This window comes from Pygoscelis adeliae, unplaced genomic scaffold (assembly GCF_000699105.1).
Source record: "Pygoscelis adeliae isolate BGI_AS28 unplaced genomic scaffold, ASM69910v1 Scaffold336, whole genome shotgun sequence".
Lineage (NCBI taxonomy): Eukaryota > Metazoa > Chordata > Aves > Sphenisciformes > Spheniscidae > Pygoscelis > Pygoscelis adeliae.
The window spans coordinates 387,273-414,801 of NW_008824938.1; the positions used below are offsets into that span (position 1 = coordinate 387,273).

The following is a 27,529-nucleotide window of genomic DNA, read 5'->3' on the forward strand; positions in this document are numbered from 1 at the left end:
ACAACTGCTTTAGGCAGCTAAACAGACTAAAGACTAAGTGTAAACAGGCTGGCTCCTTCTTTAAGAGGTCAAAACCCTTTATTTTTATAGATGGTTATACTAAAACATCTGCTCTTCCAGACACACATTTGTAGACAGTACTAAGCTTCTGTAACCTCAACAATTAAAGAAAAAAACCCTGCAGTTGACTGATATCTCACGGCTTTATCTTGATCTTTCTTTCCCTTTAGAACTATCTTTTTTCCTTAACTGGCAATTTCAAGAACTTGTCATGAGCTAAAGAATTCATTATCAGTCTTTAAAACAACTTAGCATGAAGTTTAAAGTAGCAAATTAGTGCTTAAGGAATTAACTTTGAGAGTGTCAAATATAAAAATTAATTGAGCCAAATACAGAGTAGACAATATTGTGCCTTGCAGGTATATTTAATGCAGATGTGCATAATATGATGATTAGTCGTACAATTAAGTCTCCTACTGATCACCTCAATAATCTGCATCACAATCAAGAAAGTAACACACAGTTGCAGTCAAAGAGAAAGAAAGCCTGTATATGAAGGTTTCCAATGTATTTTTTAAGAAACCTTCCCTTGAAGATCCTTGCAGAAGCCCCTGGTATACACGCTAAATCAATGCAACAAAACTGCCAATAAAACTATGGTTTAATCCACTTGGCAACAAAAGGGTCAAATGGCATGAAAAAACCCTCAAGCCTGCAAAGGTTGGTTACTCTTCAGAGAATTTTCACCACAAATTCGTCCGTAGGCTGCAAGTGTTTTTCTAATGCAAATATAAGTTATGAAAAAGAAAAGGGTAGGCCATCAACTGAAAGAAAACATTTATTGAATCAAAGTCAATACTTTCCTTCTATTATCTACAAGCCAACACTGAACTGACTTTATTCAAGAATGAACACAATGTACAAAAAAAGTATGTCTGTTATAAAAATATGTCAATTTTTTTTCCTGGCTATTGAGCTGAAAACATTTTGACAAGTGCAAGACAGGTTTGGCAAGCAAATTTAAGCCGCTATTACCAATGACAAAGTTCAAATAATTTTGTAATCATAGTATATTTAAGACTCATTGATAAAGTGGCATTGGAAATGTTGACCCCTAAAAAAAAAATATCACTGCACTGCCATATGTTTATGCACCCAGACAATTGAACATCTTCATCTTCTGTCATCACGAATCAGTACCTTTATCAGTGAAGACTATCCAACCTAATTCGAACTATTCAACCAGATAATTGACACCTACCACTGGAATACAACTTAGGGAAGGCAAATGACCTCCATGGTCCTGTATTTTACGTGTTGTTTGCGAACTGAGAGAGAAGAGTAGGTAGGTTCATACATGTTTAAATCAACCTGACAGCTGTTGCAATGTGAAATCAGGGAAAGAACGGAAAAAGAATATAGAACCATTTATGGCAGTAATCTGTATTTATGAACACATGCGTGTTTACGTATAAAAATGGATCTGACTAGGCTCAGTTATGCCTTACTTGTTTGGATGTGGGGTTCTTTTTCACATAAAAATTTAACTCAACCAGGACTCAAATCATTGACTTCTCTCAAACCACCACCAAAGAGGGAAAAAAGGGACCATTTACAGAGATAATCTGAAAACAGTGCAATATTAAAATACAATTTCACAACATGTGAAAGAAACATGCTTTGGAACCTGAGCAAAAGGCGTTTTACTGACTTCGTAAAAAGTCACCCTGTATGTTGTTTTCATTGGCATCTGTTCTGCCAGATTAGGATGTTGCTCTTAGCAACTTCCATGGCCCCTAAATATTTAGTACACAGAAACTGCCAACTACTTAGAGAGGTCTACTAAACTTTTCAGCTAATATTGCAGGCAGTCTGACATGCTGCTACTGGAAATGACCATACAGCCTAAAATTGAGAAAAATCGTAGAAAGAAAAAGAAGCAGCCAAACATGATGCTCTTCTTTTTTAAATAGACTAAAGCGCTTCCACAACACTTAGATACGGTACTACACTGGTTTACAGTCTCAAGATCAGCTCTTTCAAAATAAATATACTGAACATTTACAACAAATGCCTCATGAATGCAAGCTCTCTCTTTATTTCAAGACCAGTTGGATAAAAACTAAAATAAAGACATAACTCTGAAGCAGCTAAGTTACAAGTCCTTTTTCAGAAATAGGCATGACTTGGTGCCACAGCAAAATTTTTCACCAGTTTGCAGTAAGCAATTTTTTTTTTTTCTTCTAGCACCAAGCAGGCCACCATACAAAGCAACCTCACAAAGCATGCGGTCATCTATTCTGCTGATTTTGTATGAAATAATCATTTGTGCTTGCAGGTCCCAGACCTTTCAAAAATGGGTATGACCAATAGATGATTGAAGACATTCACGGAAACTCACTCATTGCTAAATTACTTGAGTGAAGAAAAGATTTAAAGACTAAAAAGCAACAGAATGTTGCGCATTAGTATTTGTGAGGGATGAGGGAAGCTAAAATTGGTGCTTTAATTTGCCTTAAAACAAACAAAAAGCTAAAAACAATCCTAAACAGATCTATGTCCATGATACTGGTAGAGGCCAATGTGTGCATGCCACTGAAAGGCACGGTCGGACCAATCTGATAAATGGCATCATCAGAGCAGAACAGCAACTTTTCACTGGAGTAATCACAAAGGGTGAACAATGAGCCATCACACCTCTCATCATGAGCACAGAAAGCAGTCACCAAGGCAAAAGAGGGGACACAGGAAAGAAGATACAGGAACTCACATAAACCTGGAAGACAGAAAACACACATTAAACTGAGTTTTGAACATTCTGAGTGACCATTTTCCTACTGTAACATTGTCATTCATTGATTTAACACCATACATATTATGCTTAAATGGATGGATCTGTTGCAAAAATGGTACCTTAATCGTATCACAAAATTCTTCTGAAATTTGTTATGGCTTACGGACAGACTGATGCAGTCAGGACAATCTCTTGTTCATCGTGTAAAAAAATTAACATGCTTACATGATACTGAATTTTTGTACTCAGAAACGCATTTCAAAATTGGGCATCATAAAGACACAGCTATTTATAGGGAGATAATTATGAAGTAGTATGATTGTTCTTCCTACTACTCTAACAGTGACTAAAAAGCAGAGTGCAATACTTACTGGAAAGGTTTCCCCAAGGTTATCCTGCCTTTGTATCTACAAGCTGCATCTGAACATTTGCAGGCATGCCACCTCCATAGCCTCCCTTGGACTGCATTTGGTTCTGAATTGAGCTGACCTGGAGACAGAAGGGAAAGGGGGGCAGAGAAAACAAGAAAGGCAGTTAGTGAGCTATGGCGTCTTCTTGCTTCCAATTTTATTTCTTGTTTAGGTTTGGTTTTCAAGTGCTCCTTTACCATTAAAACTACATTACTTTTCCATGAGGACACGTGCAGCGTAGGCTTGCTGGAATTTTCACTTCTGAAGGCAGCTTAGCAGGAGAGATGGAAGAACTGGTGCTGAGGCAGAAGTTTTTCCCCCCTCCCAAAGAAAACTGGCTGATTCAGGCTTTCACTGACCTGCTTGATTACTCAAAAAAAATTAATCAAATCTCTTACTGGTATCCAACTCCACTTCATCTGACAAGCTATAATTTATCTTGTTATATGGAAAATGTTCTTTGCCAAGTATGATAAACCAGAGAAGTTGACACCATTATGTTAAAAATATAATAGACAACTTAAAAAATATCTGCATAGTATCTGCACTGTGATGGCTAACTTCAGATAATTAAAAAAGGACTTTCTAAACCAAAAAGGACCTTTTGTTTTGTGAAAGGTTTTTTATTTATCTATTTATGTAACAGCACTGCTTTCCTTAATTGCTACTATTCCTTTAAAGGACAGGACATTTATTGTTTAAATCATACTTAGTCTATCAACTTCCCTGGAAATAGCTTATTTGAAGGTATTTTTAGCCTGATGCAAATAAATACATAAAGAATTCTCCCACACACACAAAGACATGCACATCCCTCTATGGCTTTCATTGCCTTTATCAACAAAAAGCAAAGAAATCTATTGTTCTTTCCTGCTTGTGTTGCATGAGTCAAAATAATCATCTCCAAGTGCCTGCAGGAAGACAACTCCAACCTTAAAGGTTTGGCCTTTTTCTCTCTGCACCCCAGAGCATACATAACAAGTACACAATGAGCACAAAATAACATATTCATTCAAGACTACAGCTTCTGAAATTGAACTTGCAGCAAAGCCTATGCCTGCAGGGCACCACTTGCAATTATTACATGTATGCTCCTTCATAGAGACCTCAAAACATCACTAGAAAGCTGTATTAAAACAGCACTGGAGAAATATTTCCAGCTTGCATGATATTTTCCCTGCCTACATAGACAAAAGAAGTGTATTCTTTTCCACAGCAAAGCAAAACACATGCACATACACAAAATGAATCAGCACAACTCTTTCTTACACACTGTTTCTCAAACCAATGTGATAAAAAGAGCCTGGTTTAGGATCTTTGTCTTCAACAGTATGGCATATTGCAGTGCTGTGTGAAAGATCTGATTTTTATGTATTTAAGCAGTGCAATGTAAAACCATTTTCTACCTTGGCTCTTTGCTCAAATAAGCGATACAGCTGCAGCAAAACAATGTTATATTCACGTTTTTCTTCAGGGAAAAGTGTTCAGAGCCAATACTCTAGTGGGTCTGACATCAGAGACTACAAGCTCAGTAAGGAAGTGTGGAGAAGTCCAACCACAGTCATGGGGTGGTAAACTTTCACATTTCACCAAGCTGGTCATCTTCTTCACCAAACATCTTCTGTTGCTCATTGCAACAAAAGGAGTTTGAATTTAATCTTTTTTTCCTAAGAAAATAATTAATCTACATGTAAATATATTCACAAGAATAACTTGAGGATGGCATTAATTTCATCTGAATGAACCCTGCCTCTAGTGAAAAAGAGCTAGAAAAACGTCTCCAGGCCATGTCACCTTCCAGCCTGACAACTTGCCTACATGACTTTAAAATTTTGGAGAACAGCAAATCGACACAAATTTCAAGGCTAAAGTGTAAATTTTTATAAGTACTTCTTCTAAAGGTTAGAATAATTTCTCTGGTACTTGAGTCACACATACAGATGTTTGTGTTAGTGGGTAAGGAAGTATCAGTCTAAAACGCAGAGGCTGTTAACCTAAAGTAAAGAGAATGCAGCAAATTAAACTTGAGCGCATTAACAGTTCAGTGGCTATTTTGTATATGAAAACTTACATAGGAGACATACAATGTTAAAAAGACTGAGCAAAAAGCAGGTCTAACAATTGTAGGCTTATAAGGTGGTATTCTTTCCGAAGCATCCTCCTTTTGAGGCAGTCTGAGCTACAAGATCAAGCACCATGAAATCCAATTATTTTTTTTCTTTCCTAAAAATGCCATTGCCTTCCTTTGATGATACAAAACAGCAAGGTTCTTCTCTCCTTAATTGCACCAATTAAAGATCATACAATCTGCTGTGCTGCTTATCTGTCTCATTAATTTCCTTCTTTCCTTTTCTTTCCCTCCCTTTTAGAATTAGGAAATAGCACAGATGGTCCTTGAAAAAGAAAACAAGGGAAAACTAAGAAAAGCACGGAATACATAAAATCAAAGACTAATCTGAGGAATATGAAGCAGAAGAAGAGAGTGAGAGATTTCACCATGGAATATGAAGGTAAAATAAGACAGAAAGTGATGGGAATGAGAAAGAAACAGCGCACAGAGGGCTCCTACTGTTTAAGCGTACCTTTGACGCAAGTGCCTTTGAGCAAGGCACTCTACAGAGAAGGCAAACAAAAAAGCAAAATATTTCAGTAGTCAGAAAACTACTGTACTCAGAATCATAAGGATATGTAATGAAGAACAATGCTGATGAAAAAAGTCACAGAGCAGATAGTGGATGAAAAACCAAATTTATATGGGAAAAGCTGATGAAATTCCAGGAGGTCCTCCTAAGGTATTCAGAAGAGAGAAGGCACAAGGAGGTTCATGAGAGAGTATAATGTCCATACTACAAAGGAAATTAAGCAACAGAAAAACATGTGGAGGTTAACACTGTAATCTTGGAATTTACACTGTGAATAATGAACAAGGAGACTGGATGCAATATTACCACAGTTAAGAAGAGGCAGGAAAATAAGCAGTGTGAAAAAGTAGAGATTTGTGCTTCTGAAGAGAGAGAGGGGAAAAAAGGATTATTTTTTGCATACAGATCCTTTCCATCTGGGATCAGAAAAATCACTCTAGCCACTGACACAGCACATTATCCAAATGAAAAAAAGTGAGAGAAAGAGATAGCCAGTTATGAGCATTCAAAAGGAAAAAGTCTATGTAGAAAGACAATAATGATTACCTACTATATGAAGATGAATCGGATATTATGCAACGCAAAGGTGAGGGCAAGCAGGGGGAAAGTCTGAGGTGAAAGAGCAAAGCTTCAGGTAATCACCACAACCTCACATGAGGCAGCTCAGCTGTGAGAATGAGGAAGGTTCTCATAGGAGGGACAACAAACATTTAAAAAGCAAAAAGCCATGCTTTAAAAGAAAACTACTCACTTTACTATCACTTTATTATTTCAATTTATAATAGCTTTAAATATTAATGTCATCTATTGCATTAAATAAGTGATTAGCTTTAACTGTATTTTATCAAGTTGAAGCTGTGTTTGTCCATTTAACTTGCTTACAGATGTTCTAGTACAAATCACTTCCAATACATTATGTTGTTTCTGGGAAAATGTAGTATATTGTTTGTCATGTCACATTTTCTAGCTTTGCCCTTCCCCAATATGTACTGACTTACAAAAGTTTTTGTCTGATCTCAATAAGCTGTAAACCAGTTGAAACCACAAATGACCTCACTTGCCCACATTAAAACCATCTCTTCATTTACAGCTCTGCTCTCTCTTCTGATACCTCTGACAGAACTCTTTCTTCTCCTTTATCAAGAAGTATTTTTCATCATTATCTACATACAACCCTTTTCTAGATTACATATTATTGACCTTAAAAACTGTTTGACATTTCACATAAATACGAAGCTGTACAAAAGAAATCTATCATCATAAGCTGATTTTCAGTATCTGTCTTAGCCTTTGTTTTTCACTTTCAGAGAGATGAAAATATTTATTGCTCCTATCATCTACAGGAAGCCACAAAACCTTGCCTGTGACATCGTTGCTTGCTCTGGAAATAATTCACACTGCAAATAGGGCTACAGAGTATAGAAAAACCTCAACAAGGACACCCAAAAGTATTTGTGTGCAACCATAAACCAAGGTAAGTTAGAGTTTTACATGAACTATATTTAAAATAGCTTAAAGCATTTAAGTTAAGAAATCTAGTCAGTTATAAGGCACTTTAAAAAGTTTTCTCTAAAATACTCCAGTATATTTTCTAATATATCTCTATTTTAGTTCATACATGCCATCAGAATGAATTTTTTAAGAGTATTCTACACACAGCCTGTACAATTTATACAGCATCGACTATGTATTGTCAATAAATATAGGAATTAAAAAAAATATATTCCATAATCTTGAATGCAAGTGTTTAGGACTTGGAATTAAGACGCTAGCAGGTTGTTCTTCAGTTTTATAGAGATTCTTTCTTACAGTTGAAAGACTCATTGCTTCAGCCACAATACACATATACAGTGTTCCTGTTTTCTGTCTAAGATGACATATTCTTCATCCACTCACGCTTACCGAATTCATTCCACTGAATAGGTCTCCTGATCCTACATGAGCTGTGTGAACAAAGTTTGTTGGCTCCCCAATCATGCTTCGGTCAATCCGCCGTCGTCTTTTCTGAAAGGAAGGTAGAAAAACCATCTAACTGAGAGCCATTGAAAAGGCAAAACCAATGTGTGTCATAAATGTAAAAGTTAACTGTCCATAGGATATTTCATACACTGTAATATATTTTCATAGAGTCAAAAAGCAGAGTCCAAATTCGCAGATTAACCAAGATATTGGTAATACTGCCCTTTGGTTTTACTTGGAGGATCTATAGCAGATCATTAGACCAGCACTGATACCACTCCTAACATTTAGGCCAACAAAATATTTGTAAATAAGCTTACCACATTCCACAGTTTATTAAGCAATATTTGCAATGTTTCATACAGTAACTTCTGCCTATATTTATATTTAAATCATTATGTGACAGATCAAATTTAAGGTTTACTTCAAAACAAGAATTAAGGATCAAAGAGCATTAGTATAGTCTATGAAACCGCTAACTTATAGAATTTCTGATTTGCATGCCATGGGAACTTATGTCACTATTTGTAACATACTTCATGGTGATGTTCAGAACAATGCCTTGAGTTTGATCAGGGTTAGTCACAGACATATCTTTATTGAACCCCGTATACTCAGATAACTTCCAGTCTGCGTGGTTGTAGAGTGTGAGCTGAAGGGGCGCAGTGTGATAGTAAGGCAGGATGCCAGATTAGGGACTCCAGCTCCTGTGCTGTGAGACAGAAGGCAAGAATTGCTTAACTTTTGCCTCCCCTTTCTCAAAGTCACAGCTTCATTTTTTTATTAATGTAATAACACGCAAATGAAAAACTGGAGGCAGTAAGGACCTCCTCTAATTAAAGCTGCTTTGGTTGCCTGCCTCCAGCTAAGCATTGCATCTAAAGGAATAAAACAAGAAAAGCCTATCCTCATTTCTTCGGCCAGAGCCAGGAAGCTTACACAGAGCAAACCATGTGGTGTGCAGTCACCGTATGCCGGTATCCTATACTTGAAAAAAAACCAATAGCAATGAGACAGAGTATAAATATCTCAATTTAAGGTGTGTCATACAAAATACAGTGTAACAGCTAAGAAACTACTTGAGCTCAGTTAAAAGCTTCCCATCATCTTAAAGTCCCCTCAGTCTCATTTTTAAAGGGATCTCCGTTTCTAATCTTCAATGAGATTGTAAGACCACCCAGACTCGAGAAACAAAGGTACATGGCTCATGAACGGGCTAGCTGCTATTGAAACACAGCTACAGATTAAATCTTTATGAATCAGAGCCCACAGCTATGAGAATACATCATGGGGTTTAGCCAGCAAGTACAAAACAGGTTTAATCCTTTCCTGTACCTTTTCCCTATTACTAAAATGAGATTTCAGTAGGTTTCAGCAGGTTTCAGTACCTTACTGCATCATATTAATAGCTGGGGTGAAGAGAAACACATAAAAAACTCCCATAGAAATAGCAAAACAAAATGACCCTATCTATGCCAAAACTATTAGTGAATTCTCTATTCCCGACAAATTTGACAAGATCAACCAAATGAAATAATCATAGCTATAAAAACATCTTCATGTAGTTTGAGGGCTTTTGCAGAGAAAATGTTTATGGAAATTAACTGAGATGTCTCAATTACAGAAAACATGAGTAGAGTTCATAGAGCCATAAATAGCCACAACAGAATCTATTACCATGTCCCACCAATGCAGTAGTATTTCAATCTGGAAGTCAAGCTCACTTGCACATACAGCAAACAATTTCTTAAGTTACACATGGTATCAGCTAGTAAAGCATACGTGACTAACTTGAGGGGAGAGACCCCACACCAGGTTTATGCTTCCACTGGATGAGAACTGCTCATCTGACATGTTCAGGATGAGGAGCATCTCCACCAGGTGTGATGATTATTTTAAATGCATGTGGCTGTAATGACACAATATAGTATTGTAATGTACTGTGACTGACACAGAAAGAAGCTCTAGAGAGATGTATGAAACATTCCCCTCCAATTAAAACACTTAAAATTGTTTCAGGTCTGCAGTAGTTGCCCCTCTCTCCCTTTTAAAAAAATAACAGCCAGAGTCAGATTCATTTATATGTCTAAAAAATACAGCCATGATTTCTTGGTTTTAGTAGAGTTTTGAAATGCAGGGTTTTGATGCAGAGAAAATGTAGACAATCTCAAAGCTTTTGGAATTTTTTGTTTGTTTATTTGTTATGCAAACAACCAAACTCTTTCTTTGGGCAACTCATTTTCCTCCTTTACTTGTTGCTAAGATAACTGGTATGCCAGTAACAGAATTAGAGTGCTGGATGTTGTGAACTACTGTAAATGATGCTGCGCTAATCATCAGCTAGTCAACCAGTAACAACTAGTTAAAGTGAACTGCCATCAAACCCTGTTTCTTATGTTAAGTGAATTTCTTATCAGAGGCCACTAGCCAGTTATACCCTGGCATGTGCCCACTGATGTGATCGCCTTGAAGCAGTGGAACAGGATTTAAATGCTTTGCTATATTGAAGACCAAAGTCGTTCACTCTTAAAGAAAAATCAAACATTGCTTTTTTGCTGCAGGAGCACTCAGTTTGCATTTACATTAGTGTTTTAGCCTGGATCATGAGCACGCTTTTGAAGCAACTTTGCCAGTCCCCGTTTACCATGCTCCAATTTTAATTTCAGAGTAATCTTGGAGTGTACAAGTTACACTTCTTTTGAGTGAAGCTGAACTGTAAGACTAGCTGATGCACTCCCATTGCTAATGGACATTGCGGCCAACGGACCAGATGAGCCAGTCTGAAGCAGACCACAAAAGACATCTAATGCACATCATGGTTCCCCAACACCAACAGTTCTGCTCTACTACATAGCTGCTCCTACTAGGATGTGCCATTTCCTTAGACACAGCCTCAGCCAGAACAAAAATGACCAGTTAGCATGGGTGAAGGGACATGGGGAGCACTGTAAAAAGTCATCATCTCTTTTTGAGGAATGTAACACAGGAGACAGGAGTAGGGGAGCGTGCCTGGAAAGGTTACAGACCTTTTACAGAGGACACCATAAACATTAGCTTTGCCAGAATTTTATTGTGAAGTTGTATTTTCTGGGGCACTGTACCTGTAAGAATACATGCAATACTATTGTTCTATAAACAATAAGAATTAATACACAGATTGATTCTTCAGTAAATTTATTATATTTAATTTGAAAGAGGCTGAGAAGCAGCACATTCATCTCTTACTTGAGAACAAATGAATTGTACAGTTATGCTCATTTCCCTCTGTGTATCACTTGTGCCTTTCCATGCTTGTTCCTAGACCAAGTCATGTGGCTGAGCTGACAGAGCCCAGCAAAAATTAATTCCCGCTAGCCTCCACCCATGCCCCAAACTCTGCTTGATAACGTACCATAAATAATTAGCCTTAGAATATATAAACGTCACTAACCATTGTAGTAACAAGATCTGACTAGAAGGGTGATCTGTAAAACAACTGCATGTTTATGATGCTAGTGCAAAGGACTTCAACATACACACATCTGAATATTTGTATCATCTAAAGGTTCATTTTAAAGATATTTCTGACGGAACACATATGTGTCCCAACTCTGGCAGCCTAACTGCAATAAGACCCTATGTCCTGTATCTGTGTTTCTTGTGGATGTTTTCTTAGCAGGGGAGAAGTAGAAGAAAGCTTCCATTATGATTAGCTAACTTGTCAGTTATCTTTTTTGTTAGTCTGGGTCAAGTTACTGGAACATTTGGTATCAGTGAGAAAAAAAGTTTAAAATCTGAATTGTAGTATTTGACTTCTTTTTTTCTCCTTGCCTTGTCCCAAGGCATTTCCCCCTCTACTAAGGGGGGAAGGGGTGACAAGGAGCACAGCAGAGGTGAGATGAGAGGAAAAGACCTGTAAAGGGGTCCTGGGAAGTGGAATATGAAATATCATCATTTAATTGCTTTACTCAGTTTGTTCCTTTGAGAAAAATCTGCAGAATTTGGATTGCAAAGTACACACCAGGGAATCTTTACGCCACAAAAAGAATAAATAATCTTTAAATAGAAGAGATGCAGGTTTGTGTGTTAAATGTTTGAGAGGAATGGAAGCTGTCTGAGGACCCATCTCAGAAGCTTTGCTTTGAACATATACTAGATGCAATAAAACTGGATCACATTTCAGTTACCATAGTAATGGAGTAAAGAATCTTTGTCTCTTCTATTCTTAATCTGCAAGTGATGCTTTGCACCCACACAGGGTAGCATCTCTTTTGAAGTACAAGATCAGAATTCAGAAAGCCACCAACAGTTGCATCAGACAGAAATTATTTTAACCCTGCAAGTTTCTTGAAACTTTTGATAAACAGTTTTAAACTTCTTTTATAAAAAAATAAACTAATTATACCATGTATTCAACCTGCCCTTCAGCAAAACCACAAGCATTTTACTGAACACCATTTTCATAGTTCAAAAAACTACTTATTGCAAGAAATTCAAAACTGTTATTTGTTTCTTTAAACAAATAACTGCCACTGATGGATCCAGAGGCATGTAAAATTTCTTTTTTATGCCTCTCTATTTTTGGCTTGCAGGGAAGAAGTGATCTTTTTTGACTGTCTCCAAGTTTTGTCCAGAGGCTGGGATGCGCTTCTCCAGCTCAAGCCACTTCATAGATGATGGCAACAGTTCTGAATTAGACAAGTTCTCTGCCTGCATATACACATACAAAAAAGAAAAGTTTTGGAAATTTTTCTCCTTTGCACGGTTATACATCCCTCTCTGCCCTTCATGACACGCCCTCTCAAAAAAAGAAAAAGAAAAGACATGCAGAGTAGCATCAAGGTCTCAAATACATCAGAAAATATTTGAGTCATGTCACTTAGATCCTAGCAGGCTGATAATTATTTTTCTGGAAGCTACTAAAGTAGAAGTTCCAAGTGAAGTCAAACAGAATATCATACAAAGCTATCCCAAAGTCAAGTACCAACCTACATATGCTGGGGATCAAAGGCAAAGAAATCTCTTCTGTTTAGCTGGCAGAAAAGCATGTTCTGCTAAATCTACACCACATTTTTTGAGATAGCTGCTAGATACATATCCCACATGCAAGTCCGAGTGAAATATAAGTGACACACAGCACTTCAAAGGACCCTGCAACACAAAAGCCTGTGTGGATTTGACCTGCAGAAGGCTCCATCTCAGCCCTGCTCAGCCCTCAAATGGAAGTGGTATTGCAGGTGCAGATGAGGAATGTGCTTTTCTAGGCACAAAGCAATACATGGTGGAAACCGAAGAAATTCAGAGGGGATGCTAAGTTATTGCCATGTCGCGAACATGTAGAATTTCTGAAGACAATGCTTCTTTATTAAAATTCCCTGCATATGGCACTTTTCTCCTACCACCTACCATTTAATTTATCTCCACTTTACACACAAGAAAAACTGCCAACTCTTTTTCCCCACACAACAATGGTCTTTACCCAGCTGTATGTTGTCCTGGGTTTTTATGTCTTAGGATCTCAGTCAAGTAAACTGTAAGAAACCAGGCAACAGAATACCCGCTGCCCTCAATGCAAGCCTACTACAGGGAACAAACAGAGCACGTCTACACTAGCAACAAATTAGTGGCAGAGGCAGACTGGAACTTTGCATCTCACATTAAGAGTAACAAATTTTGGTATTTAAGTTGCAAGTAGTAAATCTTTGTTTTGATCATTCTTCTCTAAAACTAACACAGACACAGTTGCTTTTCTATTGAGGAGAACATTTTATTATTTATTAATATCATCAAGCTACAAAAAGGCAAGGATAACACTTTCCTACTGCTAACTTTGTAACACTTAAAAAACGTTACAAGTGTCATTTTTCATGACTGTGCTTCCATATATACAGTTTTGTCTTATTTTATATTCAGTAAAAATATATTGCACATAATATATTTATGTATTACATAGCAATATATATTAATATATCATATATTGCGTTTCAAGGCATTTTTCTATCACTTCATATTCAACTGTGTTCCAAAAAATGCATGTCACAGTAAAGTAAATTAGAAAGGAAAGTACATGCTGATCTGATCTATCTAGTCTAATCTTGTGCAACATGTTTCAAACCAGATCCAAATCAATATGAAGTGACCCATATACAACGTGGCAAGTGATGCACCTTCCTTTTCTTGACACAGTTCTTTTTGTCTTTCATTCTAACTATCTGTAGAAGAGGAACTTTGGTTCAAATTTGTCATCATTTCTCCTTATTCTGCAAGACTATCTCTTATTTTTCATGAGATGTTATTTTGGCTTCTCTGTTATTTCAATACAGATTTGTAAGCTTGCCACAAAGACTCACGTGCAGAAAATCTAAGAAGTGACATTTATTGAGGTATAATCCCTGTGCTTTATAGTCTCCCTTTCTGAATAAAATGATGAGAAACATCTTCTGTATTTTAACTTCAAAACAGCCTTGATACATAATGAGGGAAAAACAGAACAAAACACCATGCTTTGGCACCTCATCTGATGATGCAGAGTAAAAGCATCAACTTCCCAAGATTAGTTTTCAGTCTTGTATCAGTCTCCTTTCTAACTTCAGACTATTTAAAAAAAAAATTCTTTAGGAGTGCAGATTGTGTAAATCAAGGTATTAATATTCTTCCACATTAGAGTGGGCTATTGCAGCAGCATTTGAGGCTTCAGTGGGCCTCACTGACCTGCCAGGACTGCCTTCATTGAGTCAGCAATGCTTACTGCTGGCTTGCAAGGCTCAGTAACCTAGCTAAGACAAAAAATAGTTTTTCCCTTTTCTTAAATGATTACTGTCATAAAACAGGCTTATCTCTCTTGGCAAGAAGATAACTAAAGAACATTTAATTCCTCCCTGAAGCCTGGTTCAAGACTTAATAAATTTACTTGCTAACTCCCTACTGGGAAACTCTCCCTGGTGAACAGGGAAGTGAATGATCCATCTGGACGCTATAGAGTTGCTGTGCAGAATGAGTTTCTGTGGTCAGAGAATGACCACTTACATTTATTACCTCCAAAAATTTTGCTCTTTTCAAAGCAGAAAGATGACTGTGAATTCATGAACACTAGAAAGTTACACAGCTTTTAAACTTGTCTCCACAACATGAGGGTCAGTTTTTCAGACCGCTCAGTCACTGCTATCTCAGTCATTAAAATGGCATCAAATACAATAAGCAGCAATTCATTCTCTACAATAGCTCTTTGCAAGCTTGACTTTTAAAAAACCAGCAGGATAATTTGAACATAATGAACTATAATAACTTTTAACCACATCATCTAATCCTTTGCCACACTAAGATATAGAGTTAATACATCATTCCATACTAAAACAATCCAAATCCCAGACTCTCCTAAAATAAAATAAATCCCAGTAGAGCCACCACAACTGCTGTTCTTATAGTAGATAGGACAAACGCAAACAAGGACTATGCTCCTGGTTCTCCTCTGTACCTGCCTAGTGCATTTGTTTTCATGATTAGGAGCTAGTCTGTTCATACATCCAACACTGTACGGATGCACTATCAAGGCAGTGATAGGTAAGTATGTGATTTGCTAATATATTCTTTTTTTTTTTTTTTACATAGAAACTATCAGATTTATATGGAAGCTCACAGCTATTGTGTTTGACCTTCTTTCACAAACAACCCTGAAACAGCAACCCTTTTTGGGAGAACTTCTGTTACCATTCATTCTAGTGTTAATTTCAGGCTAACCCAATGCAAAAAGCAAGCTCTTCTAATCTGCTAATTTACTCTCTGGCATTTTCGCCACCAGTCAAGATAGATGTTTTATAACTTCTCCCTGAGGACAAAGTGACCTATTAAACTTTTCAATGATATAACTCTCTGTTGAAATAGAGCTGTTTGCTAGCTTTGTATTCAAGAACTCAGCTGAAACTTCAAAAGCAGTGCAGGTCAAAGAAAACTAAGATAGAAATCTAAGGAAAGGATTTAATCAAAGACAAGACAGTCAACCATTTCAAGATAGGGGATTTGGATGGTTACAGGAGAAACTGAAATAGAGAAAACACCCTTCGTTTTATTTTCCTTCTTTGATCTCTCCTACTTTTTGTATCTGCTCTGAAAAGAGCACCAGCAGCAAAGGAGTGCCTATGCTGTGCCACCCAGCTGATCCTCCACACGCTAACAAACAGGAAGAGCTAGGTACTTGCTTAGAATAGGAAGTATCAGATCACCCTGTAGAGGTGGCTTTCTGTCCTCCCACATACATCCTGTTCGGCTCCCAAAACAGTCGGATGTGCACAGGATGGGTGTCTATCTCTCAAGACAAGCTGTGGTCTGAGTGACATGTCTGGGTTCCCAATATTGACCCATCAAAGTTACCTGAAAAGGTCTTAAAGAGCGTCTTTCATCAAACCCTACATAAATGGGCTGCAGGGGCAAGGGCTTCCCTTGTATTTGTTTTTGTGCATTGTATGTTTAAGATGCATTTCTCCACACTTTCCTCCCTAATTAGGAACCTAGAGATTAATGTTCAAACAACAAAAAGCATGTACACATATAAAGCTGGAATGCTAGTACACTCCCATCTCTAACAACTGGATCATTATGTAACAAACTAGTACTGTGAAACCAATGGCTAGATGTATAGGATCATCATATAGCCAGTATGATATTTTTGAAGAAGAAAAGGCTGCACACCTCCTAAACATTTCCCTAAATATTGCGGTACCCTCCATTTTTTTTTCAGCTTTTTAAACCTATGAGCTTACATGGCCAATTCCAACATTTATACAATCTGCAATTACTATATGAAAGTTGATGAAATTAAAGAGACACCATCCACAGTAATTCCAGGCAGGCACTAGCATATGTTTAAAGTTTTAACATTTAATTTAATTTTTGAGCCATAAAGTGACACTGACTACATTGAACTGCAGGAGAACACATACTCTCTGAAGAAGCAAGGATGAACAAACTAGACCTTTAAGTTTCAAATGCCTTATAGTCAAGAGGTCTAAATTACAGAAGAAGCAGAGAAGCACAACTAAGGTAATATGCAAGATAAATTAAAATGCTAGCCATTGCCTCCAAACCACCATATTTCAGCAACAGATTTATTCTAAAGCAGTAACATGTGCTATCTAAGTCCAGCGTAATGATGTTCTGACCAGCACTGTGATCTTCATCAACTGCAAAACACCAAAGCTGCTACCATTACTAACACATTTTTCTCAGTCCTTTACCTCAGCACTTTCTAGCAGATTGCTTAAAGAGTCTTGATTGCTTATGGATCTTACAAACTACGTCTTCACCAAAACAGAAGCAGGAGGAAACCAGCACAGGTTTTCATGCCAGCTCTTAAGCAACAGAGATAAGTAGCAGGCCTCAAGGACACTCAGATTTCATCAAGTTTTCCAAAAATCCAGGATGCTACCTGACTTCTCTAGCTAAAGGAGAGTCAGGAAATTGAGACAAAGGATTGAAAAGAGGTTAAGTTTTTAAAATAATGTAAGCTGTTATAATTAGCATCTGATAAATTATCACATGGACACTGGATTTAGCTTTTAGGCAAAATCACTTGGCATTTACTGACTGACTCAAATGGCAAAAAAAGAATGAGCAAATCTGATCGCTTTCTGAACTCCCGAGCAAAGGAACTAGCAGTTCCGTTCATATTTAGAAAAAGACAGAAGTAAAGGGAAAATAAAAGAATCTAGAATCGCAGAGAAGCTGACTTTATCAAATCTTCCAGCCTGATTAAGTACAACTTCACACCAAATTAATCTATTTTGTAAATGAATACCTCAAACTGGATTGCCTATTGTTATCTCAAACAGCTCCTTTGCTTTTAGCAAATTCAGCACCTTCTTGAATCTTTTGAAGTGTAAGCTTTTTGATCTGTTTACACAATATTCCATTATATTATGATGGTGTTAGTCATCACATAACAAAACTGGCAATTGTAGCCTATGTTTTCTAAATAAACAGGAAAAATTGCCAGATGAGGTCAAATGACTCTGAAAGACAATAGGTCTTAAGAAATGTGTTTAGCTCACATATTAAAGAGAACTTGTTCCATTCCAGATGCTTAAACCAACTTTAAGTCACATAGTAAGTCAGAATCCATTCCTTGGTATGGCTAGTATTTCAAAATACACATTAGCACAATTTTAAGACGACATTTACAACTTGTAACTTGGCTGCCACATTATACCACAAACTAACTTCTCTTTCCAATAAGTTTCTTTTCATTACTTTTGGTAATCAATGCCTCTAACATAATTTAAAAAAAACAAAACAGTCATCTAAGAAAATAATACTGGTTTTCTACTATAGCAACCATACTTCTTTGATGTCTTTAGACAGACTATGCCATCTGATTGTAGACTAACAGGTAATTCATCAATGATAAGGACAGCAAGGCGTGATGAACGGAACAAGTCTATGATACTGGCTTCTGGTATCTCAGCAAAAATCAGAACTTAGCATTTAACATATAGTCTTTTCTTACAGTTGCCAAGCTGTGTAACTTCCAACATGTTAGCTGTTGCTTGGAGCAAGTACTTATTACCAGCCCGCACAGCCGGAAGCAAAGTTTATCACTGCACCTTTTGGAGTGAATCCAGAGCTGTGATACAGGTAAGGGACAAAAACTCTGCTGCACATGGTATAGAAGCAGAGACTGAAAGAGTGGGTTTATTCACCCTTAAGAAGAGACATCTGCTTGTAGTCTTAATGGTCTTCCACTACCTAACAGGCAGGTACAGAGGACAGACAGAATTGGAGGTGCATCAATATACCATGATAGTATAAGAAGCCACAACCTGAAGTTGCAACATAGAAAATACTTATTAAACAAATAAATAAAATTGTTATGTAGGTGGTCAAACACTGGACCAAGAACCCAATGAATCTGGATGTCCACCCTTGGAGATCCCTAGAACACAACTGGACATGGCCCTGCGAAAGTCAGTCTAGTTGGTTCTGCTTTAAGTAGGCGCATTGCACTAGATGGCATCCAGAGGTCTCTTGTCACCTAGATTATTTTCCAAGTCTCTAACTTCAGCTGAAGAGGAAGAACTTAGAGTGGGCTGGAATTGATTTTGCTGTAACACAGATGCAGTATATTCTCCCCAGTGATCAAAAGCGTAAATGTTAAAAGATACAGATTAAACAAATGACGTAAGGATACACCACAGTACAAACTTTCTGGAAATTTCTAATAGCTTCTGAAAAAAAGCAAATCCCAAAGTCCTGGTAACAACACACTGAGAACAGCATCATGTTGAGCTCTCCTTTCACTCTCTGACCTTTTCCAACAAGAACACAGGAAATACTTGAAAGGTCATCTGGCATAACGATGGCTGTCGTTCTCTAGAGGACGTGTGTCAGGATTACAATATGTAGCCCCTCCTGCTCAGCCAAATTGTCACACACACGCCCAACCCCCCCCCCCCAGCTACAACACAAACAAAAGCTTTTGGTGTCCCTAAGTACACTGCGTATTGAAGTTATTTTGTTAAGAAATTGTATTTCATGCTCACAAATCCTGTAGTAAGACTTCCTAGAGCTAGCTGGCTAATATAAACAGGTTTGTTATGTCCTGTGTATGCAGGTGTCTGCACACATTCGCACCTATATGGAAGCATACATGTTGCATAAGATACATTACATGCAAGCTGTCTGTACTCCTATGTACACCTTGTACAATCTTCTAAATCAGAATGATATGCACGTACCAAACGCCATTACAGAAAAGTACAAGAACAAAAAATAAACTGAAATATTACCTCCAAACAGGTAATAGCCACTTGCCAGATACAGGATCTTCAGTCACACACACCATACAAAACCAATCACTTAGTAAGTCTAACACTTTCTCTGGACCAGCTAGTTACAACATCTACTGCTCTGAAGATAATAGCTCTAAATGCATTGTCATATGTGCTTGCAAGCAGCAGTTTGGTACTGCACACTGTGATTCACCTTCGACTACGACAACAAATCAGGGCACATGTGGTATTTTCAGAAAACCTCCGCACGCAATTCATAGTAATTCCCTTAGTGGGAGACAATGGATCTTCAGGAGTTACAGCACTGATATTTTTTAGCAGTAGGATTCATGGGTGGAAGCTCTAGTACTTGTGCCACAAGCAAAAACAAAGCCACAATATTTAATAATAATATCCTCAAGAGTCACACACAGACATAGTGAATTAATCAACTTTTAAATACCTCTGTGAATGTCATCTTAGAAGCTTGATTAGTTTGCCCAAATAGCAGCAGCTTCTTGTTTGTTTATATACATATGCAATGAAATACCTAAATATTCACCTGGTTTTCTAGTGGTGTACTGTACTACTTACTTCTCAGTGAAGTTTTATCAAAATGAACTTGCTCTAAATGAAGTACAAATCCTTTCTTAAGGGAAGTAATCCCATTACAGTTTTGTGTGTGTCAGGTCCATGAGACACACTCCTGACTGGTGACCTTTCTGGCAATCTTCCCATTGGCATTTCCTCGCTGAGTTATTTGTCACCTGTGTGAACTCATCATTATTTCTGGGTTCTCCTTGCCGCTCCAAAGGCGTCCTGACCAGTTACCAGCATATGAGCGCTGTCACATGGCCTCGGGTACCCCATTTTGCAGTGGGGAGAAGCATTTATAAACATGGAATCAGAAATTTGATTCAAGTGGTCACTTCTTCCCACTTCTTCCTCCTGTGAGGAATTCTGCAAAGCTCCCAAATTTGACTGTCAGCATTGGAAATCCGTTCATCCAGTTTACTTTAGGTAAGTCACTGGAACAAGTGCATCCCAAAATATGTTATGATGTAGTCTGTCTTCGCTTAGTCTTGCAACATCAAAGCAAAAAGGAATTACAACCTACATAAGGGAAGCAGGAACAGCCTCCCATATGCTTCCCATACTATGAAAAATAGTCACACATTTGAAAGGTGATCCCACTAATGGACGTGGAAATGATGGCATTATACACAAAATAAAGACAATACAACAAGCATCCAAGACAATTTAGCAATGGATGGCCCAGTAGATATTTTAGGGATGCTCAGATGCTGAGCCCACATGTAGCATAGCTAGAAGCATCTTTGGAAGAGTACCAGCAACTCTTAAGAAATGTTCAAATCAACAGCTGTGCTCAGACTTAAAATAGCTTTCTGCTCAGCTTTTGACATATTTGGAGTAGTATCTGACACAGAGCAGCAACACAAAAGCCTGTGCCCACAGTGTGGCAAATACCCCCAAAAGATGGAAGGGAAGTTGTTCAGGAGCTAATTAACAAGTCCCAACAGAAGCATGGGGGCAAGGAAGAGCAACATGGTGTGCCATTGCAAATCTGTAGGCTTGAAAAGACAGACAATGAAGAAAAAAGGCCATTGTGAGAGAAAACTTCTAGCCAAGCACTTTATTCCTACCTAGTTCAGTTCAACAAGGAACATAAAAAGGAAGTCCTTTCAAGGAGTGTTCTGCTTTCCCTGGCAAAACAAAGGAATCCTTGCTGCCTTGTCCAACTTTCCATCAAAAGGAAAACACCAGTTTCAAGCATGTACAGGCACTTTTGCATAGTCTAGCTGAGGCATGCCACAATTCCACAGGTCTTGAGTGTAAACAATCATTAACTATTTAAATTTCATCACGTCAGAAAGTGCCCCATACTCCTAATTTATTTGTCAAATTCTACTCTTCTAAATACAGCCTCGTTGAAAAGAAGCATTCAGGAGCAGTAGCAATAGCTCCTTACTCTTCCACTAGCTGCACTAAGACGACATACAAATTTTGTTGAGTACAAAGTCTCAGGTACATTCATTATTCAGAATTTACTGCCAGACTCACGAGTAGGATCAACAACACACCACATGATCATTTTTAAAGGCAGTGTTGGTTGCTCATAATGTTCAGAAAAATCTTTCTACTTACTAATTCATTTCTGTGGCAAGCCTATCCCTCCTTGTCTTGCAGGTCTTCTGCACTAAGTTAACCTATGATAAATTTATTACCGTAAGAGCAGAATTTCTATTATTGTATTATTTTGTCTCCTACTTGCATACTTTCTGACACCATTCTTTCAGTCTAGTACTGGCAATTCTGAAGTTGGATCCACTGTAGAAATTCAGGAAATACAGTGGCTTTCTTAGTGTGTCAGATCTACTGGTCTTGCCAGAATAAGCCCATATTAAAGAACTTCTTAAGATAGGAGGAATAGGAAAGCATGGTTCTTTAACAGTCAGCAAAATAGGGGAAGCTCTGGCATTGCAACACTGAGCACCATGGAGATCTCTCAGACTCCTCCAGGTTTATGCATTATTGGCAACTTCAGGGCAACTGCTTCCCAGTTCCACAAGTGTAGACAGCTTCGATCAAAAACAAGATACAGCCAACATCAGCTGTTGGCTACAGATTTACAGTCACTGGCAGTTAAAAAAAAAAGTCAGAAAAAAGAGAAGAAAAAGCAATAAACATACCGAACAAACCCAGGTTTTCTAAAGAGCTGAGGCTGGGAATTTCTAAACTGGGTGCGTAACAATAAGTGTAGATTATTTATAGTAAATATTTTTCTTTTTACTCTTCAGCAAATGGAACCATATGATACCTAAAAACAGGTACACAACTCCATCTTCCCAACAACTAGAGCTATGAACACAGAATTGAATAGTAATTGTTGGTAGGAAAATATCTATTGTTCCTAAATTAAAGAAAAAAACACAACAACTAAGCTAAAACACTACCACCACCACACTACGTTTCATAGCCTGAATGTCAGGTACCCTTTACCAATACACAGGTCTCCAGTGGACTCTGGCAACTATGCCAATAAAACAAGTTGGTTTTGAACAGCTGGCTCACCAGCATGACAACTGCCAAATTCCAATCGTATCAGATTATTTTAAGAGTTCCCTATGCCACAGTATCATCAGGCTACACCACCCAGAAACATGCTTCCAAGATCAAGGCAGAGAATTTGCAAGAAGTTAATTTTCTTCCCAGATTTCCTGCATGGTTTCTATGCCTCAACCTCGCTTCGCCATTTCACCGAGTTTCCCTGAAGTCCTGTGAAGATCCATGGACACAGGCATCTGCGTAGTCATCTACAACTGCTGTCCTGAACAGACATTGCCACTTACGTGCTTCTCAATATCTTCAAAGTTTTACACTAAGGAGAGCTGCATACTACATCGAAATAATTTAGGACAGGAAGAGATGCATCAACTTGAAAGGTCTTACTTTTAATAGGCAGAATCTGAGTTGTCTACCATGGAATGGGTAAAACACCAGTTGTCACTTTATAGTTACCCTACAGAGAGCTTCTTGGAGCCTCTTTAACCTTTCACTTCAGATGTCTGGAAATAGCACATTAGAAATATTTTTGAAAATCAGAAGGCTGTCGTTGTCCTGGTGTTTGCTGCACATCGCTTTCTTCACTGCCTGCTGGAATGAACACACGCGGCAGGCATGGACAGCCAGAGAAATTTCATCCTTTCAGGTGACTGGCATTTACAGCCCACTGCGTACTCACTTCTCAGGAGCCCCCCTGCCTCTGCTTCTTGCTCTTCTCTATTACAGAAACTTTAACCTCTGCCCTGGTCCCCTAGAGGTATCGCTCAACTTTGACATTTGACAGCCATCCAGACAGGAGTTTTACCCAAATGCTGCTGATTTTTCTTACTGGAAGGAACAACTGATTTACAGGTTACCTCAATAAAGGATCCCAAAGGCTGCATAGCTAGAAGACAACAGAATAGTATTAAGAAATCCTGCCACTTTAAGCTTCTGGCTATTCACTCACCTTTGTTTGTCCTAAATCATCTGTAGCAGCTATGTTGAAGTCCCTCCTGAAAAAAAGGGAATTGCTATAGCTCTTCAGAAGCTTACTTAACAAGCTTGTCTTCATAAAAAACAATGTATACTTGGTTTATGTTCCAGCTGCTTTTATGCAAAGCCAAACATTACAGCTTCAGCAGTAACCCTACTTCTCTCTATAATTCTAGACAATTTTAAACGTAATTCGTTAGGCTTTAAAGTGTTAATTTTAACATACTATAGTGAAAATGCAAATACATTTTAAGTACACTTTATGAATATAATATTCTTTAAAACTCAAGGGCAAACATAAAATTTCTCCAAGAACAGCACAAAGGGGTTTTGTTTTCCAGCTGCAAAGCTAAAAAACTCAGAAAATTGAAAGACGCATGCATTATCAAGACACTCAACGTTCCCTCTTTGGGATCACTACGGCAAACATTGAGAAACCCAAACCCTTCTGCCCTTCCCAATTGTTTCCCTGCACACTTCATTTTCAGACCACTCTTCTGTGTTATGAGATCATGTAGTTACAGTTCATTTTTGTTTAAGAAACTAAAACAAGTAAACTTGCATAAAACACAATCTAAAACTTAGGTGTGGCCATTTATCTGGGGAACAGTAACAATATGAACCATGCCACAGTAAGTGCCCCCTGCAGCATTTCTAGTCTTATGCATTGCAAACATAAAAGTGTCTGCTATGTTTGGTCATAAAAAATAAATTGTCAGTGATATTCACCCCTGCAATGCCTGCAGAGCCAACATTGCTAAGAGCCTAAGTTGAATTCTATTCCTTCTTGGGCACGACCAAATTATTTACTAAATTCCAGTGAGCTGAAGCACAGGGAGTACTTGCAGAAAACTTACTGTACCAGTGTGGGAAAAAGATTCAGCTTGACTCTCTGAACCCAGAGTGAGTTTGTAGACCTGGCAACTGGAAGTTTTACTTATTTTCAAAAGTGGTTCCTTTTAAGAGTCGATCACTTGATGTACATTTTATTGACCAACAAACAACTATATGGTAAAACAGGTTTTCGAGTTGTATTTCAGAGCGTGCTTCTAAGGGAAAGTTTTGTCTTTTTCGACAAAAAAATACAAGGACATAAAAAACAAATAAAATCCTCTCATTCCCTTTATAATTTTTCTTTCCTTTTCACTGGGTAATAATGCGAGCCGATTTGGAACACCAAATTACATAAGTTATTATGTAATGTAAGGTACTGTAGAGTACCTGATCACTTTTTCCTATTACATAAAGTAGAGATAGATCAGACTGATGTAAGCTCTTCTGTTCACTCTGACTAAACAGAAATTAGTATTTACACTGTGTCAAGTTCAGAGAGAATGAGCAAGAGACAAAAAGATATTGCAGAATGTCATTTTGGTGACATGAAGCATGCTACCAGCAGCATACAAGGAGACTAATTTTACTGTCTTCAAAGGACTATCTAGATGCCCTCACATTTGTAAAATACTACGGTAGATGTTACAAAGCAGTTATTTCACACAAGTATGATGCACTTCAGAAACTCCGCTTGTATTATAATCTCTTTAGATATGGAAAAAGCTTTTTACAATGAACATCAAGTAAGTCTAAAAAAATAATATATATGTAGTCTATAATTAACATCATCCGTTCTAAAATCTAGCTAGAATAAATTTTTGCTTTAACATTTAAGCTGCGCTGCCTTCAAAAGAATCATGATGCTTACACACATGCCCCATAAAAACCTACTACTAAACATCCATGAGTTTTTTAGTTTTTATTATTTGGTAGTGCCTTTCTTCAGAAGATCTCAGCACAGTTAGCAGGATCCCAGGCAAGCACTCAGAAAAATACCCTGGCAGTTGGGTTTTGCTGTAATTCAGCAGATTATTCCCTACATACACATGGAAAAAAAAAAAACCAAAACCAAACCAACATCAAACCCATCATCCAAAACATACTTCACAAAGCAGAGAAACCAGGAACCACAGGTTGTATGCCTTTGCTATGTAGAAAAACACCAAGTGTTGCAGCCTGCAGAAAACCCCATAACCTTCAGTTCTTTAACCACTGAATCAGCGAACACACATCTACCTTCACACATCAGTCAGTTTCTTGCCAGATTTTAATCTAGGTATATATGCATTAAAATGTGTAAATTTCCTCTTGATTATCTTCTCTGTGTAGGAACATTACTTTCCTTTTATAATGGAAATGTTGGCATTTTATTCCTGAATTAAAAAGAGCAGCTGAATCTCACTGACCTAAGATATATGCATATGTTTTATTTCTTTAGGGGTAGGGCCATACAAAGCATCCTTGATTACATCCTTTCTAGTCTTCCAGCAGTCAGTTTAATCCGTGCTTTCACCATGGCCACTTTAATCACCTCTTCTCCCTCATACTCACTACTGGTAGCAGCCTAGCATTGGTTGCATAGTGGTTTACAGATTTGCACTGTCTTATGGTTAGCTTACAGAAAATATAATATCCACATAGCATAATGGGCTTAGAAATCTTTGACAGGTTTTAAAATAGTTTTCAAAAGCAATAATTAAGTAGCCCCAGTTCTTCTCTCTCACATGTAAGTCCTGTTTCTTTATTCTCTGAAGTACACACATTGCAGTTATTTTCTTTCCTCCAAATCTTCCTTTCTTTGCATTACAAATTGAAGAGGCATTTCATTTCCAAAGCTTAATTCTGATGTTAAAAAAAGAAGATATGCATCTGATATTTTTCCATGGAGAATAAAAGGCCCTGTAGGCTCTTTTGCCTGCTCTTCTGCAGATTAGCACGCCTATTCTTGTGCTGGCATTTCTTCTTCTCTTTACAATTCAGCAATGCCAAGCTGCTACCACAAACACAAGCAATCCAGTATGATACATACATGCACACACATATACATGTGTGTGCATTTGCATACCCTAGCAGATTTGTTTGGAATATGTTTATTGCCCCATTTTAACAGTAATCTACTATTTAACCATCATCCTAAAGCCTAGGAATTAACTGCTTTTTAAGTAACTGGAGTACGGCAAGCTGTATTTAAACTAATATTTGTTCCAAACAGAGTTAAATAACATGTTGCCCTATATTAATTTTACTCAAGTCTTTCAAGAAATCTACCTGAAGTAGACCTGGCTTGGAAGCCCCTACATTTAGAGGAACTTGATGAGTCATAAAAGTAATTTCCTTTTATAAATAATACACTCCCTTGACACACAACTTTAGTACCCAGTTGAACATAGCCAAGTGTGCTTTCTTTAGATAATCTAATTCCTGATAGCATCAGTTTTTCAGTTCACAAGACTGATAAAGCACCCCAAAAGACAAGTTTTATGCAAATATACATAATGAGGTAAAGATTAATAACTGCAGTTTATGCAACTGTCTTTTTGAAAACCCTGATGTGACATCACGTCTAAAATTCTATCATTCTGGTGTAATCCACAATTAACATCTATTCATCAATCCTGTTAAGTCTTTTCCTCCATTTTATTTGAATCCAATTCATTCTTCTCTACCCACCACATCATTCTATATGCCCCAAACAATTTTTCTGTTCTTTCCTCATCTAACGTCAGAGGCTCTGAAGCCACCGATGGACTACCATACAGCTCCCCAGGTAACCTGCCTGACATCTTCCAGCTGTTAAACAAGGATAGCAATGCTGACCTCTGAAACGAGTCACGCCTGAGCTGCAAGAAAACTGAACTCAAAATCAGTGGCCTAACTTGGGGGTTTCAGTGGAGGCAAGACTTTAACCTGTGCTTAAAGCAGTCTGGGGCCAGAATAAGAGATTGCCACAAATTTCCAGAGTGTTCAGCTGTCACCACAGTCACTGCCCATTAGAAATGTTTTTGGTTTTTAAGTAAGTAGAAGAATTTAAAGTGTCACAATTTCTTTTAACAAAGTGAAACTACAAAGCTCTGTGCTGCACCACATCCCCCC

General features: G+C 37.7%; 1 protein-coding gene across 2 annotated transcripts in view; it reads right to left on the reverse strand.

Moving 5' to 3' along the window:
* Positions 1-824: 824 nt before the first annotated feature.
* CDC42SE2 (CDC42 small effector 2) overlaps positions 825-27,529 on the reverse strand; it is an 85,986-nt gene continuing 59,281 nt past the window's right edge. For both annotated transcript variants that reach the window (XM_009325372.1, XM_009325371.1), the window contains 3 exons: positions 7,749-7,850; positions 3,166-3,283; positions 825-2,776 (listed from right to left, as the gene is read on the reverse strand). In XM_009325372.1, the coding sequence (XP_009323647.1) occupies positions 3,185-3,283; positions 7,749-7,850 (201 nt within the window). In that variant the 3' untranslated portion in view covers positions 825-2,776; positions 3,166-3,184. The remainder of the gene's footprint in view (positions 2,777-3,165; positions 3,284-7,748; positions 7,851-27,529) is intronic.